At 31.0% G+C, this 18,703-nt stretch overlaps 1 protein-coding gene across 4 annotated transcripts in view; it reads right to left on the reverse strand.

Annotated features, from left to right (window-relative positions):
- Positions 1 to 18,703, reverse strand: part of LOC105219154 (neurobeachin) — a 185,866-nt gene that overhangs the window by 12,709 nt on the left and 154,454 nt on the right. For 3 of the 4 annotated variants that reach the window (XM_054231108.1, XM_054231107.1, XM_029044828.2), the window contains 2 exons: positions 7,821 to 7,930; positions 3,635 to 3,874 (listed from right to left, as the gene is read on the reverse strand). In XM_054231108.1, the coding sequence (XP_054087083.1) occupies positions 3,635 to 3,874; positions 7,821 to 7,930 (350 nt within the window). The remainder of the gene's footprint in view (positions 1 to 3,634; positions 3,875 to 7,820; positions 7,931 to 18,703) is intronic. The other variant, XM_054231109.1, reaches the window with a different exon arrangement.

Consider the following 18,703-nt stretch of genomic DNA (forward strand, 5'->3'; position numbering starts at 1 on the left):
TGTATGTGTTCAGGTATGGACCTTTTGTGGCTGCGGCTGTGGATACATATATAACTACTGTGAATTGATACGTCAAAATCAGGTGAATTGTGGTGAAAAGGTGATGCGCTTGTGTATATATATATGTGGGTGTGTGTGCGCTGTACTGAAACGCTGTATTTGTGAGCTTTAATCAAAGTGAATTTGATTCTTTGTTGTTACCAGTTATGCTAAATGTCTATACATATTTACTTATGCCTAGCTATAATAAATATATATTTATAAGTATACATTTAAGCGCTACATACAAATAACTTAGCTATAGTTATGTAAATGAGCTTACATATTCACAAATAAGCAAATAAACAGGTAACTAGTCAAACCGAAATGGCCAACAGTGCGTATGAGTTATGCGTGCCCAAGTATTGCTTTTGTACAACAAATGACGCAGCTGCCATAGGTCAACGCACACATGCCACATATGTACATATGTATGTATGTACTTATGTAAGCGTTATTATCAGGAATTTCAAATGTGTTTCCAGAAATGTACAATCCTGGATTTCTCGTGAAGCCAAGTATTTTTAGCTTATTGTGGTCGTGCTTTATGCGCCAATGAATGAAGTGGGCAACGGAATGGCAACTAACCAATGTACACATATTCCCAGAGCCTTTTAAATGCAGTTAGTCATTGGTATTCAGGTATGGCTTGTTGGCTTTAAGTTCGTGTATGCTATTTTTACCTGGGTTCTGGGATTTGAGCATATTTTTTTTTTGATTTTCACTTAAATGCTCATAGGCTTGTGTATCTTCCAATACATATGTTGGTTAATGGATATGTATATTAAGGCAAATTTCTAGAGAATTGTTTACTGATCCGGAAGTTTGTAATATTTTGGCGAAGGTGGCTAGTATTTTTAACTTGAAACGAAAGTCCGAATTGTGTACTTCAAAGTAAAATTTTATTTGAATATTGTTTACTTTCTTTCAAATGTTTTTTGGCAAAATAGTGCCTAAAATTCGGATTCTTGATAAATTTAGTACTCAAACTGAGCTTGTTATATATATTTGTATCTGAACTGACGTATCTGGTTCTTTGAGCATCAAAGAAAATACTTCAGAAACTAATAATAATTTGATCGGTATTGAAATCGTAAGTTATCGATATCGCAATCGGATTAGTTATAAAATTATAATTCGAAAATTTTTTATCACACATTATACACTCTGTTAAGTCCATTAATAATCAGAAATTCGTGTATCTTTAGAAATATCTACCATTTAAATGCATAAACAGTTCGAAATATTTTCAGTAAAACAACAACAGAGTGAAAATACTGGTAAGCATAAACCGTTTTGTAAAAGCTATGCCTAGAGATGTTAGTGGATTCCTATATCTGAAAGATAATTTCCCCAAACTCAGCGAGGTAAAAATTAAAGGGGATATTTGTATATCAACAAATACGGCAACTAATAAAGAAAAAGAATTGAAGAAAAATTTAATGATCAGAAAAAACTCGTCTGGAATGTTTTGTGAGCGTTATCCAAAATTTTCTAGGAAACCATAAATCACAAAATTACAAAGACTTAACACTAGATTTACGGGCACGAAGGCCACCATTTTGATTAATAACTAAAAAATACCGTTTTTGTGTTAAGAACTTTTAAGGGGCTATACTAGTGTGACATTTTCAAAAAATACAAATTAAAAAATACTTTCAAAAATATCCTGTGAAAGCGGTAAGATCGTATCTTGAATAGTTTTTGAAGGGCATAGTTCTAAATAGCGACCCCTCGCAGGCATAAGCCGCTATAGTCGAAACTTTAAACGCGTTTTTCTTGAAACGACCTTTCTCAAAACTGCTGACATCATAACTCAACGAGAAATTTACCGATGGATCTCAAATTTGAACTGAATATTCTTGAATATATTTACTATTATTTACTATACAATGACCTACGATCTTTTTGATTGGTTGAAAATTGTCAATTTGGCATTTAAAAATAGACCTTTTTTTCAGAAATACGCCATTTTGTGAATTTTTGGCGTAGGCCATTGTATAGGAAATATTTTTAACTTTAATAATCTTTTTGATTTTATTTTTTTGGTTTCAGCAACTCATTCGTCCAGAATCATGTCAGCAGTTCGGGAAATTTTTTTTTGACACCTCCTACTCCGTTATTTTTGAATATTTTGAAAAAATTTTAAATATAGCTGCAAATATACCTTATTATGTGCAAAAAACTTCGAAACAATCGATCGAGTACTTTCTTTTAAAAATATTGAGGAAAATCGACTACTTTTTTCTAGGTTACACTGGTCCACTTAAGCATAAAATCGCCAATCCGTCAAAATTACGGGTTTCGTGTCTGTTAATCTAGTGTTAACCAGTGAAATTTGAGCCTCATGACATACAATTCTAATATATCAAATACATTTATTATTTTTGCCGATTTTAGACAAAGCAAAAGCAAACATTTTACCGAGTGAAATGGAATATTAACAATTTCAACAATTTTACTGGATATAGTGAAAACTAAAAAAGGAAAATTTAGAAGAAAAAAAAACAGAACTCTAACATATGATAGTAAAAGTAAATACATAAATAATAATATAACTTATATTGACCGCATTACATCTGCAATGTTACTTCTCTGATCACTATGATTGAGTTCTGTTCTCGTGTGAAAAAAATTTAAAAATGTTATTCATTTGAATTGGCCACAAAATATGCTATGTATGGTCATTAAAATTGTGCAATGGTCTCGTATTCCATACTTATTCGATTATGTATTTAATTTAGACCAGTTGCTTGTTCGATTCACATTTCGGCAAATCGAAATCAACTATATCAGTGGTAATTTTATTGAAAAGGAATTTATTTGTATAAAGCGAATATTTCAAGGCAAATATATTTCTATATAGAGTGGTTTGATTAATTTGTCGCAAACAAATTAGGTAATTAACGAAAAACGATCACAACTTCTTTGAGAACACAACTTGTCTTTCATTTCATTACAAACAAAATTTCGGGTATATTTTAACATTTTAACCCTTCAACTGCCACTGGTCATTAAGGCCCCATTTACGATAAGCGCTCTAGAACTCATTTTAACAAATGACATATGAAGAGTTGAATCCATTTAGTAAAATATTGTTATATAAATTTCACTAAATACTCGCTATACTTAAATAAGGCTGTGTGAAAAGTAAATAAAGTGTTGAGTGCGTTAGCTAGTGTGTGTGTAGGATTGTGAGTTGGCATTTGAACAGAAAATTTTTGATATTTTTTTATACAGTTAATTGTAATATAATATGTGAATACATTTACGCTATTACACTTACATATACATATATGTACATAGTATATGAGTGTATGTACTTTAACTACATACATATGAGTAACTAAACTAATTCTTCAACATTAACAAAAAAAAAATACTTCAAGAAGACTTTACACAAGTGGTGACATTTTACATACATACAAATGTGTCTGTGTGTGTTTACATAATGTGTGGACAACAACAACAATTTTGCTTTACGTGACTACACAATATGATTTTGCTTTTTTAGATTTACTGCTATTATTTCATTAATTTTTTTTTTGAATTTTAAGCGATTTTTCTTTTCTAAAAAAATGCGTAATTCTGTTACCTTTGGCAATTTTTTAGGCAACACTGGTTTCGGTGGTGATAATGGTTGTTGTTGCAATTTACTTGTATGCTTCAACACTTTCGCATTGTTCGATGTTAAACCTAGTGTTGTTGTTATAGTTGTTGCTAGATTTGTCACAGTTTTTGTATTTAGCCTTGGTTCCGTTTTAGTGTTGGACGTATTTGTTGTTATTGTTGTTGTAGTAGTTGTATTCGTATTGGCAGTAGTAGCCTTATTACTCTAATCATGCAAATTAGTAATTCATTTATTATATAATACATTATAAATACACATAAGCATACATAGTTTATATACATGTTGTATATAAATATGTATGTATATATACATACAAGTTGATATTTATAGGATATATAAATAGAGTTATCGATTAGTGGTTTTTCTTGTTTTTTGTGTGTTTGTTGTTTCAAGTGATTTTTCATTTTATTTGATATGAATTCCAAGACACCATTAACTATGGGTGTATAGACAATATATATATAATTTACAGTTGTAATTAATAATGAATGGTAGTAATGATAGTAAACCCCAAAGTGAACCACACAAGTATGTATTTTATAGTATGTGTATGTATGTTTACCAGAACCAGCAGAAAACACAGTTAGTTTACTATTTATGTTTGGGATTTTTATAAAAATTTTTTCCAAGATGTTCAAGTCTCCTATAAAATATGAAGTTCTGGAGTGATGTTTCTAATTTTTTAGATTAGTTGCGATCAACAAATATTTGTCCAAAATTTAGTCTGTGTACGTTGTATGAGAATAAAGAAGTCTCTCTCTAAATTGATATGTAGACCAGATCCTAATATATAACCTTTGTTGTACTTATTGTTTTTTTTTTCGAAATTGCATTTGATACAATTTTTGTTAACAAAATACAGGGATTAAAAAATTATCCTATCATAATAACGGATATACCGAAACGAAGACTCACACAAATATTTTGTATATTTTGTAAAAAATATCTATATAAATAACTGTTCTTTTTATGCTCCTCGAGGCACTCGATATCAAGTGGAATATCTCGAAAAGTGGCGTCGAACCTTGCTATCGGCCAAACCGAATCAACAGTAGGTTTGTTCATTTTGTATATGTATATCTGAACCAAAGCAGATGAAGGTAACTACTACTATTTAAAATTAAAAAAAAAAAAAACAATAATGAGATTATCCTCTGAGAACATCCAGCAACCATTATATGTAATATATAGAAACAATAGCAGACATCCAAAAAAGTGAAGGAGATGTAAACTAAGTTAATATTCGGGAAGACTGAGTACAAATACTATGTAACTTGAACAAAATATTTTCTAGATATTTAACGAAATATGAAAGCTGTAACAAATTGATCAAAGCCACACTATAACTTAATTTTGGGAGGAAAAAGTTATCGAATGAGGGTTTATTTTAATTTGTGACATATTTTAATCCTACTTTTCAAAGCTAATACTGTATAAATATATAATTTTTTCAGGTATTTACATATATTCGTGTAGTGTCTTTCTTTATTAATTTATTAAATCGCATATATTTCTATTATGTTCTGTTCTAAATTTTAAATAAAAAAATTATTTAATTTTCTTCTTGCATTTCACCTTGCTTTCCTTTATGATACTGGACAACAAATATTTTTGTATTATATTATTATACTCTACTCTGTAGCAGAAATGCATGCTTTCAAACAGCTAAATCTAAAATATGTACATATATATGTATGTATTTAATCAAATGCATACAAACACGTTCAACGGGAATTTATTATTATTAATATCAAAGCCTTTCAATGAAATTCTCTGAAGCAACAAAAGTATTCACGTCGTATAAAGGATTGCAGTTGATCAAAATGCAAATATGTATGAGTGTGAGTACAACACAGATAAAATGGACATTTTAAAAATCTTTCTGAATAAAGGAAGGAATATTGAATAAAGAGCTTTTTAACTAGTGTTGATTTTCTTAGCACAACAATTTTTCCAGAAGAAGTTGTTCGTTAAAAATTATGTATGTGATATCTAAAAAACTAAAGGGGTGTCTTAAGATCTCTTCAAGACTTTGTTTCGGTTTTGTATATAAATAAGGAGAGGGAGGCGTTACCACAATATTAAATATTACCTTCTGAAAGCAAGTCTTATGAAATTTTTCTTTAGGCGTTTTAGAATAGACCGGAGAACGCGAGAAATATATTTTATTTATAGATTTCAAAAAATACTAGTAAATTTAGAGTAATATACATTAAAAAGGGCCTTAAATGTTGGAAATATATATTTATGCTAGACTTCTTAAGCTGTACTACTATATATCTAGATTTTTATACGGTCGCAACAAAGTTGCTACGAGAGTATTATAGTTTTGTCCACATAACGGTTGGTTGTAAGTCCTAAAAGTAAACGAGTTAGATATAGGGTTATTTATATATGTCAAAATGATCAGGGTGACGAGAAAAGTTCAAATCCGAATGTCTGTCTGTCCGTCCGTCCGTCCGTCTGTCCATGCAAGCTGTAACTTGAGTACAAATTGAGATATCTTGATGAAACTTGGCACACTTATTTCTTGGCACCATAAGAAGGTTAAGTTCGAAATTGGGCGTAATCGCACCACTGCCACGCCCACAATATGGCGAAAACCGAAAACACTTAAAGTGCCATAAGTAAGCTATAAATAAAGCTATGGAAGTAAAATTTGGTATGAAGGATCGCACTATGAAGGGGCATATGTGGATGTAATTTTTTTGGGGAAGTAGGCGTGACCCCGCCCCCCACTACGTTTTTTGTACATATCTCGCAAACTACTAAAGCTATATCAAGGAAACTTTCTAGAGTCGTTTATTTTAGGTACTACCTTATACAGTCAAAAAATGGAGGAAATCGGATTGTAACCACGCCCACCTCCCATACAAAGGTTATGTTGAAAACTACTAAAAGTGGGTTAACTCACTAACGAAAAACGCCAGAAAAACTAAATTTCACTCAGATTTTTTTACAAAATGGAAAATGGGCGTGGCATCGCCCACTTATGGGTCAAAAACCATATCTCAGGAACTATTCGACCGATTTCAATGAAACTTGGTTTGTAATAGTTTCCTTACATCCCAATGATCTGTTATGAAAATAGGCCAAATCGCTTCACAACCACGCCTACTTCCTATATACCAGAACTTTGAAGACGATCTGAATCGTTTACTTTACAATATATAAAGTAAGCACTAGTGAAGATATCGATATCGACGCCGAAATCGGACCATAGGTTTTCAAGGCCCCATATATCGAACATTAGGACATCGGTGCTTCTAACCTAATATTAGGGTTTTCAACTTTCAATGGACTTTATACAATATATATGACGAATATGTGGGTCAAATTGTGTACTATATTAATAAAGTTAAATAAATAAATTGCGAGAGTATAAAATATTCGGTTACACCCGAACTTAGCCCTTCCTTACTTGTTAGTATATGTTTCATGAAATTATATGTTAAAATCACATTTCTCCTTTTCTAGTAGTAATGATGTACTCGATTATGGAAATGGGATTAGAAACAAAGGAAGTTAATTTTGTTTTCGTATTTTGATTATAGAATTGGAACATTAAGGACAGTAGTGAGAGACTTGAAATTTTTACTTAATTTAGAAAAATATACATATATGCGATATTTTTGGCGGAGATAATTACCTAAAATTGAAAAAAAAAAATCAAATCTGCTTTAAAGGGTTAACTTAAGTCCAAAGTTTCGTGGTAAAACATTTGTATTTGGTTATATACATACATACAAACACTATATATATTATATGAGGATAGGTTTAGATAGACTTATGTTGGTAGGTATAGTAAATTTATATAATATAGATATTTCATATTCCAATACATTTATGTTGCTATGAAGTATAATATATTTGAGTTTGTGTTATATAAATATGTATATGAATGGATTTATTTGTTATGGAAACGTGTACATCACATGCTACATTTCATAATTATAATGCTTGTTAAGTATGTCTGTATGGTTGTGTCAATTGAATTGAATTCACTAGGAGGAACAGCACATCAACGCTTGCATACACACACATATGCAGTTATGTTGATGTATTATATGGTTAGGGATGTAATATGAGTTATGTATAGCATAGATATGTATATAAATAAGTATATTTGTTTATAATTGGCGACACTCACCTTAATCGAAGGCGGTCCACTTGAGTGTGAGTCATTGTCCGCCAACACCGATGGATTATTCTCATCCACGACAATTATCTCATAGTCGCCATCTTGTATGGTGCGTGCGCCTGCAGATTAGCGTAGTCATATGAAATTGTTATGTTTTGTTGTTGCGCATTACAGCAAATAGTGAACATTTCATTGTCATTGTCGTTATGCGATTATACGTATGTATGTGTTGTTGTTGTTGCGCGTGAAGGAAGAAGAAATAGCAAAAATATACATGTATGAGTTTATTTCAATTTATACATGGCTTACTACTTATTACGGTAGTTTTTCTTATAGAACAACAACAACAAGGAAAAACTTTCAACAATAAAATAGAACAGAACAGAGTTAGAGTTAGATAGTAAATTGATAGTTGGAAAGTTAGTTAAGATATGTAAATATGTATGATATATGTAGGCAAGGAAACGCTTTGATGCGCATATAAAGCAGCTTAGAGTTAGTTAGATATAGAAATATATTTATATAATATTTTCTAAGGCACTGCTTCTAATAGTATGTATATAAGTGATGTATGTGTTTGCTTAGTGGTTATAGCACATTAAAGGTAGAGAGTTTTAGTTTTTTTTTTTTTGAATAACTATATATTTAATGATATGTTTTTGAAACAGTTGAGCGTAACAACAATTTACTAAAAGAAGCTAGTAGTCTAGTAGTTTATTGTTAGATGATAGAGAATATTATTTTTGATAGAGTTCACTACTTTAATATTGCTAAAGATTTTAAATTCTAATATTATTGTATTATTCATTTATAATTCTAATATAATTTAGATAATTTTTACTTTAAATTTTTTTAAAATTATTTTCCTTAATTTTTTAGATTTTCTTTTAATTTTATTTTTTTAATTTAATTTAATATATGTATTATACCGCATTCATTTATATCGCTCTATTTAAGTCATTTTTTTTATTGAAATATAGTGTCAAATAAATTAAAACATCAAAAATTTTGTCATATTTCTATAAAAGTAATATTTAAAATATGATTTTATGACACTAATGACACTAGTTACTCACTGAATAATTAAACACCTAAAGATTCATGGAAAAATTATTCCTTATATAGACTTTTTGTTAAAGGATCAGTCTTAAAAGTTTTGAATATTATATTTCTTATATAGCGCAGTAAATGCATAATTTATGAAATATTAACTACCAAAATATTGTGTATTTATACCAACTAATTGTTTCATTAAATATTTTAGACACATATAAAAGTAATATAATTTTAATTATTAACGCATAGATAGAATATACAAAAAATTAGAAACAATTAACCGTTATTGAAAAAATATTTTAACAACAATAGATTACATATTTCTTTATGTTTTATTGATATACATTTATTTATAAATTTCTTTAATCAACAATTTAAAATTTTATATTTTCAAAAAAAGTTTAACTGTTTCCAATTTTTTGGCGGCATTTGTATTTTGCAAAATATTATTTATAAAATAAAAATGCTAATAACTTCATAAAATGCTGGCAAATAAGTTTTTAAGTTTTCTTAAATAAAAATAACTGTAATAAAAAATATTAAATAAAAGAAAATTGTAATTAAAAAAGTAATAATTTGTGCACTGAAGCGTTTGGCAAATCATAATTAAATATGCTATTTCAAATACTAGTTTCTAGCAAATATATTAATATTTACATACATATATCAGCTTATAATATGTTATATAAGTTTTACCAGTACAAAATACTTTACAAGACTGATATCGTTTAACATAAGACTCATGCTACCTATTTTCCCCTTTTTTACAAATAAACGAGATAACATTTTTTATCTTTTCAAAATGATTATGTTTGTGGATAGGTGAGAATATACCGCAATAAGTCTAAGTTTAAGATTTCGAAATTGTTCGGAAATCTTTCTCGATAGCTTTCATAACCCCCTTTTTAATACCAATTTATTAAAATAGTAGTATTTTTACGGATAAGCTGCAACTCTCTCCGAAAATACGTCGAAGAATTGCGCAGTTTTCTTAAACTAATTGTTTTCGATACGTGGCAACTCTATTCCAAAATAAGTATAAATGAATAATTTACAGCATTTAACTAATTGAGTTCAATCAATTTTTTGTTGCATTTTCGTTAAGAGTAAAATCTTAAAAATATTCTCTGCAAATTTGAAGTTGATCCGATAATTACTTTTCGAGTTAAAAACAAGTAAGGAAAGGCTAAGTTCGGGTGCAACCGAACATTTTATACTCTCGCAATTTATTGAAGAAATTTTAATAAGATAACACCCAAATTTACCTATAAATTCGGCACAAAGTTTAATAGAATAAAGAAAATCGTCCTATATAGCGTATGAGGGCTGAGGTAATTCCTGAACCGAATTCATTCATTTTCACCAGCTAGGTACACTACATATATCCAGAACTATACACACACTTAATTTCGCAAAGATATGGTATCTCACATATTAACCAATACATATATGTAGATTAAAGCCCACCGTATTTTTGAAAAACCTATAATTAGGTACATGGGAGCTAGGAGATGTTATTATCCGATTTTAATAATTTTTGGAACAGAGACACACTATTAGAAGAAAACAATTTCCTCTGAATTACATTAAATTATCTAAGAGATTTACCAATATTTTCGGTTAAAATTTACCCTTAGGCGCTGAGTTCAACATGTCCGATATCTAGGGTCTTGAAAAGTTATAGTCCGTTTTCGACAATTTTTTCTCAAGAGAAGCTAGAGGTGATATGTACTATTTGTGTAAAGTTTTATTCCGCTATCTGAATTGGTTCCTTATGTATACATTATAAAGTGAAGGAATCAGATGGAATTCAAAATTGACTTATATGGGAAGTTGTCGTGGTTATCAAGCGATTTCGTCCATTTTTCACATGTGTCATCAGGGAAAGTATTATATGCCGAAATTTATGTAAAATTTAGTGTTTCTGACGTTTTTCGTTAATGAGTTAACCCACTTTTAGTCATTTTCAACCTAACCTTTGTATGGGAGGTGGGCGTGGTTATTATCCGATTTCTTTAATTTTTGGACTGTATAAGGCAATGGCTGAAAAACACGACTGCATAAAGTTTGGTTTATATAGCTTTATTGGTTTGCGAGTTATATAAAAAAACCTATTTGAGGGCGGGGTCACGCCCACTTTTCCAAAAAAAATACATCCAAATGTGCCCCTCCCTAATACGATCCTATGCTCGAAATTTTATTTTCATAACTTTATTTATGGCTTAGTTATGACACTTCATAAGTTTTTGGTTTTCGCCATTTTGTGGGCGTGGCAATGGTCCGATCTTGCCCATTTTCGAAAGCAACCTCCTCAGGGTGCCAAGGAATACGTGTTCCAAGTTTCGTTAAGATATCTAAATTTTTACTCAAGTTATCCATTGCACGGACAGACGGACGGACGGACGGACGGACAGACAGACATTCGGATTTTGACTCGTCTCGTCACCCTGATCATTTTGATATATATAACCCTATATCTAACTCGTTTAGTTGTATGACTTACAAACATTTATGACTTAGGTGACTTAGGTGAACAAAACTATAATACTCTCTTTAGCAACTTTTGTTGCGAGAGTATAAAAATAACAAACAGCGCTCAGGCACACACTAGTGTCAAACTTTAAATGCGTTTATCTCAAAACTAGGTTTTTTGAACTGGTGACAACTGTAACTCGATAACCGCTCAGTAGATTTTAATGAAATTCATACAGCTTTTAGAATACATAATACACTCAGGCCTGATCCAAAGGATTATTTTTCAACATTTAAATTTTTTAAGACCAATTAACTGTTTTCGAACCATTGGTAACTATTTTAGTCTATGAAGTCAGTACCTATGACCAAAGATTATTCTATGCAAATCAAAAGAGTCTTTTGCGTGATCTAAAATTATTGCGAGAATTTCCTAAACGACTTATCTTTTAAAAGAAAGTAAAAAAAATATATGAAAAACAGCTTTCGATAGCTTTTTAAGAGCTTCGAAGCTAATATGAGCACATTTAGGTTAGTTTGATTAAGGAACTATATTATAAGTCTTAGTTAGTTTCAATAATTTTTTACGGATAATTTTGGGAGTCATTATATCTCATATTCGATCTTAAAAAACAGAGTTTTTCTGATATAAACACAATTCGGCGGTTCTGTTAACTTGAAACTTACTGTATTTACAAATTAAAATTTTTATATTAAAAATAATCAAGAGAATTTGCGGACACTATCCCCTATCTATCAACAAACGAATCAGGTGTGAATTACGAATATTTAGATAAAGAGAACTCATAATAATTCAAATTGTTGCATAAAAATGCAACTCTGTCGTGCTTTGCTAACAATGCTGATGGCAATTCTCAAATTGTGGTAATTCAAGCACCTTTTCACAACAACAAAATAGTTGGAATTTATGTTTAAAATTTCAACACCACAAGCGAGGCGACCAACCGTAGCAGCAGCAGCAACAATGTAAAGTGGTGCCAACAACATGACAGCGCTGACGAGGAGGCGCAGGAAGACTACTGCTGCTGCTGATGACGACAAAAACAATAGCAAAGTGACACTTGCCGGACAAGTGTATGTGCTTGCTGCTGACACGCGAACAAATTGCATGCAACAACACACAGACACTCACACACATACAAATATGGATATAAATGTACATATAAATGATTGTTTACAATATGGCGCTGCAGAACTTACACTTGCCAAGCTTGATGTCAGCGATGATTGCGAATGAGTGAGCGAATTATGGCAAGTGCAAAGCGACATTGTTTTGTGTTGCATTCACCGGTTTGTTGGGACGGTGGGGAGACGGACCTAGGGCATCTCGTATGCGACCACAGCCATGCCTACTACAACGCGCATCCACTACAACAATGAGTAAGGACAACAGCAGCAATGAAATTGCAGTTGACATTTTCGTGTCAATTTCAGGTCCATGCATATTCATAAATGTAAAATATGCTCATTGCATACACACAGGCGCACAGGCGCTCGTTGTTGTGCTTGTGTGCTCGGTGTATCCTTATTGTTTGCGCAAATTGTTTGTACAATATATTTATGAGGGGTGTAGCTTACACACACACGCACACATATGTAGTTCCATATCACAAGCGAGTACGAGCGTTGAATAAACACATTTGCCACTGAGTGCTGTAGAAAACACACACACACATATACACACAGCCGAGTAATATATTTGCATGGCAGCAACAACGCAAATGTAATAAAACGCCCGAAATTAATTTATATGTTTGCATTGCCGCGGCGCAAAAGGCAAGGAAATAATTTTTGGCATTAATTAAGACGAAGAAGAAGAGCGAAAACATTATCTCATTCGTTGGAGTAATTAATTTTACTTGACAGTTGTCAACGAAACGTGTCGCGCTGTGCAGCTGAAGACTTATGAGCGACTCTTCCGCACATCATTTTGCAGCTCACTGACATAAATGTATGATATATGTGCATATGTGAAAGCGCATAAATACGAGTTGATAAACGCTTGAGTGGGGCTTATTATACTTTTAATGAGTCGTGCAATTTACTCAAATAAAATGTGTGATTTTCATTTTTTTTTTAAGACGAGCAACTTTATCAGTTGCATGATGCTGCGTTTAAAAGGTGATAATTAATATGACGATAGGCTTATATTAAATTGTTTTTTTACAGCAAGTGAAAGTGGAGGAGAAAAAATTATTAAAAAAATTAAATTTTGAGTTTAAATGTTAAAGTCCTTATTTGAAAAAAATGTTTAAACTCTTTTATAAGCCTTTTTCTCTTCAGCTTCAGTTCGTGTAAATATAAAAAAATGACTGCCAAATGGCAGCCCTAATTTTATACAAATCATATTATATGCTCTTTAAACTACTTTTGGCATATTTTTCAAAAATTTAATTTACAAAATTGTTTACCAAAAAAAATCATCTGGTAGCATTAATTTATATGGCAACCCTAAACCATAGAATATGCGTTAAAATTAATTAAAGTTTGAAACATTTCTACAAAAAGTTTTAATTAAAATATCAGCTGGAAAATTTCATTGTGCCTAATTTTTTCTAAATCGAACTTAATAACACTTAAACTAAAGTAGAAACTTTTAACGCGTTTTTCTCGAAACGACCTTTCTCAAAACTGCTGACATCATAACTCAACGAGAAATTGACCGATGGACTTCAAATTTAAACTAAATATTCTTGAATATATTTATAATACAATGATCTACGATCTTTTTGATTAGTTGAAAATTGTCTATTAGGCATTAAAAAATCTACCATTTTTTTACCTAAAAAACGACATTTTTTTCAGAACTACGCCATTTTGTTAATTTTTGATATTTTTCAAAAATCGTAGTTCATTGTATAGGAAATATATTCAACTTGAATACCCTTTTCGAACTTTTTTGTTTCAGCTACTCATTCGACCGGAGTCAAGTCAGCAGTTAGGGAACTTTTTTTTTGGTACCTCCCAATAGTACATAACTCAGTTATTTTTCAATATTTTTGTAAAAAAAATCTTAAAATATAGCTGAAAAAATACCTTAACTTCGAAACATTCAATCTAGTACTTTCTTAAAAAAAATACACCAAAATCGGCTAATTTGATATAGCCCCATTAAGCACTTTTAGATGATAACCATCAACAAAAGCATCGTTGTTAACCAACGAAATGTTTTGGTTTCTGTGAATTAGTCGGGAATAAACACTAATATTTAGTTAAAAAGAGATGAAGATGCAAAAGGATAGACAGACAGACGAACAAAAATGTAGAGAAAGGCAACAAATAAGTCTGGTAGAGATGGAGGACAAACAAAGAAGAAGATCACATATCTTGATCGAAACTTTTTTTCCAGCAGGTTTGCTTTTAAACTAATGACTACGCCCTTTCTGATCTTAAACTTTAACCGAAAAAAATATCATATTACCTGAAGTATACATTTGAAACAGTATTCGTTTTATTTTCTACTTTCTTCCACGCATTTTCGGCTGATATTAGACATTTATAATACAACAACAACTGTTTGTACTTTTGTTTATGAACTTTTGTGAGGAAAATGAGTAAGCAACAATTTGCTAATAACCGACTTTTGAAGATATAGATATGCATAGATATAAACTTATGCACACTTAAATATTGAGAAAAGCACACACTTGTGCAAAATTTCGACTCTTTTTTATATTTCTTGTAACAAAATACGAATCATTATTTTTAATTTGCAACGCAATAACCCAAAAAAGAGTATTATGAACTTTATTGTGCTTGTAAGAAGCTTTTTAGTTATTTTTTTATTTTATATTTTTGTTGTTGTTTTTTTTTGTTTGTCAATAAATAATTTATGTAAAGCCCTACTTTATGGCCAAGCACTATTTTGTGGCTTGCTAATGACCACGAAAATCTTCAAAAATGCTACTTTGAACGACTTTGCGCTAGCAGACGCCACTAAATAGGGTCACAGCGGCAACGACCACAAGTGGATACGAGTACGAGTATATTACCATAGAATTTATTTTAGCTGCGCAAATTTGTCTGCGAAATTTACTTAACAACCGTAATGAAAGGGAGTTTATTTCGGTTTTTTCTCTCTCTTTCTTTTTTTAACTTTTGTGATTTATTAAAATGTGGACTTATTGTATTCATAGCGTTCGTTGTTGGCATACAATTTTTATTCGGTTGCCTAGAGTTTGGAGGGGGGTTACGCTTGTGGGTGTATGCATGTAACTAAGAGGCAATAATTTTCATAAAATAAATTATGACAATTGTTTTGTTTTGTTTTGTGTTTTTTCCTTCTGGCGTTCAAGCACTAAAAGCAAGTACAGCTTATGGAGAAGTGTATAGAGAAAATTTGGGTATATTTGAATTGGCGCCAAGAAAGTTTGGTTGTTTTTCTCTTTATAAATATATAATAAAAGTGTGTATTTAGGCGTATCAAATTAAACCAAGCACTAAAACATAATTGCCGTACATGTTTTTGACTAAATCAGCGACAGTTGTTGCTACAGCACTGGGTTGCCAGACCGCTTAAATGCTCATGTTTGGCGTTTAATGGAAATTATGTCTCAAATATACTATATTTATTGCAGGTGGTTATAAATTTAGGTTCTGCTTTAGTCTTTATATGCTTCTACAACGTGTTATCGATACTATCGTTATCGATAAAAATAGTTTTTGTTATAAAAACAGTGTTCCTATGTTTGCCTTGTCAATAACACCTTTTATTTCGATATTAGGTGTAATTTTACTTTTGGGATTTTAAAAACACACAAATACGTGCTCTCGATAGTATCGATATCGATAAAAATATTTTTGTTACACTTTCAAATACGTGTTATCGATATTGAGAATTGTTTGTTATGTAAATTAAACTCGACCTTCAGCGCTTTCATATGCGCTTTCTGTTTTCGATTTTAGTTGCTCATGAAAACGTGTTATCGATAAAAATGTTATCGATTCAATAATTTTTTGTTTATGTAAATCAAACTTGATTTCTGCATTTTATACGGGGAAATAAATTATTTGGAATCACTCTATATATGAGCTATAGTAGTAACCTTTGTGGGGCTATGTTATGCATAAGTGCACGCACCAGCGTCAAAGTTTCACTTGTCATTTGCAAACGTTCAGACCCAAAAGGCACAAACACCTAAGTTGTGGAGAAAATTTCATTTTCGTGTTTATGAGGTCTGCCACATGCCTGTCCCATGTGGCATTAACAAACACACACACACTTTTGAGTAAGTGGAGCTTTCGGGTAGTAAATTAGAATTTGCATCTTTAATACTAGCAACAACAAATATTGTTAAAATGCTTGCACATGTTGCGTGCACTGCACATTTACACTCATACACAAGCACACAATTATACATATATCATATATCTATGTATGTATGTACAAAGTCGCACCACAAACTCTTGTAAAGCACTGCTGTCATCAACATTTTCAAGTCAATGCGTTTATGTACTCAACTAAATTTTAACACTCAGCACAAATTGCGCGCAGTGTTGCATATTAGAAATTTCATAGCTTACAAAATCATACTGTAAACTCGTATGCACTCGTGCGGCACGCACTTCTGCGAGTGACTCTGTGCAACTGTTAAACGTTTGACCACCCAGCTGGTGCCCTTTGAGAGACAGTTTAAGGACAGTGTAAATATTGTTATGAAATTATAAACATAATTTGATGTGGAAGTTTACACGCCGTAATTATTTTAGAAATTTATTGCTTTAATTAAGTTTATTTCATGAGTAAATATTACGATTCGTTAAAAAGTCAGTTTAGTCATATTTTTCAAGAATAAAACGGAATACGGGAACTTTTCCCAGCTCCCAGCAATTCCTCATTCATGTAAAGTATATTTATGGAAAAAAGGGCATCTTATAAAGCGACTCGAATATTATAGGTCTCCCTATATACATATCTGAGCTTATTACAAATCGGAGACGACCTTGAATTGATCTTAAACTTACAGCTTTGCATATGAAACAGCTATTTGATCAAATAGTTGTTAAAACTTGTCTCTAAAAGGGATATGTTTTTAAAAACATATGTCACGAATAGAGTCTGAAGACATTTATAATGTCAATATTTTATTCAACAAGTCGATCGGTCATCTAAATTACAATAGATTGTTACAAACCTAGACCTTGTGTGAACAAAATACCAGAAACAAAGGAACTTATACATCGACGAAATGTGCTAAACCCATCACAGGTCTATTACGGCAACATACGAACACCAGGTAATTTTCTTGGTTAGGTGAAGAATTAAGATGCTTTAAGGGGCTATACCAGTGTGACATTTTCAAAAAATCGATTTTTTTTTTATTTTTTGCTTATTCAATGATTTACACTTTCAAAAATATCCTGTGAAAGTGGTAAGATCGTATCTTGAAAAGTTTTTGAATGGCAGCGTTCTAAACAGCGACCGCTCGTTGGTATAAGCAGCTATAGTCGAAACTTTAAACGCGTTTTTTGCGAAACGACATTTTTCAAAATTTCTGACATCATAACTTAATGAGATTATGACCGATCCACTCTTTATGATTGGTTGAAAATTGTCAATTTGGCATTTAAAAAAATACTATTTTTTCCTAAAAAAACGAATTTTCGAAGACAGCATATAACTCCGTTATTTTTCAATATTTTAGTAAAGCAAAACTTTTGAAAGTTAGCTAAAAATATACCTAATTATGTGCAAAAAACTTCGAAACAATCGATCGAGTACTTTTTTTTTTAATTCATGAAAATCGCCTAATTTTTTTGGTATAGCCCGTTAACTTTAGTATCACGAAAATCGCCTAATTTTTTTGGTATAGCCCCTTAACTTTAGTATCGTAAAAGCGGTATAGTCTCAAACAAAGTACTGTGAATATTCTACCTCACCTATTTCTTAACTACATATTCAGATTTCTCACTTAAATAGCAAACGGAGGAAGAATTATTGAATAATTTTGTAAATTTATTATTCTAAGGAACTGAAACTGAATTGGAAGAACGAAATCTAAACCATGTTTTATGTTTGTATAATCGTTGAAGTCTCTCTTTGTTTTTCCTACTAAAAATATTAAAAGAGCATAAGAATGGGTGAAAAGTCTCGTTTTTACTCCGAAACCCATTATACATTCCAAAAAAACAAATCGTAGTCCCACCTATAGACCAAAAATAAGATTTTTGTTTTGAAAATGAAATAGAACTTTTCGATAACAAACACCAAAAATCGTGGTACTAGGTGAAATTTTTCTTTTCTTTTGTTGGTTTGTATAGAATATGTATGTATATACAAAATTCTTAATATAATCATAATTTATAGAATTCATAGATCCAGAAAAAATGTCAAGAGTTTAATA

Source organism: Zeugodacus cucurbitae, chromosome 5 (genome assembly GCF_028554725.1).
Source record: "Zeugodacus cucurbitae isolate PBARC_wt_2022May chromosome 5, idZeuCucr1.2, whole genome shotgun sequence".
Taxonomy (NCBI): Eukaryota; Metazoa; Arthropoda; class Insecta; order Diptera; family Tephritidae; genus Zeugodacus; species Zeugodacus cucurbitae.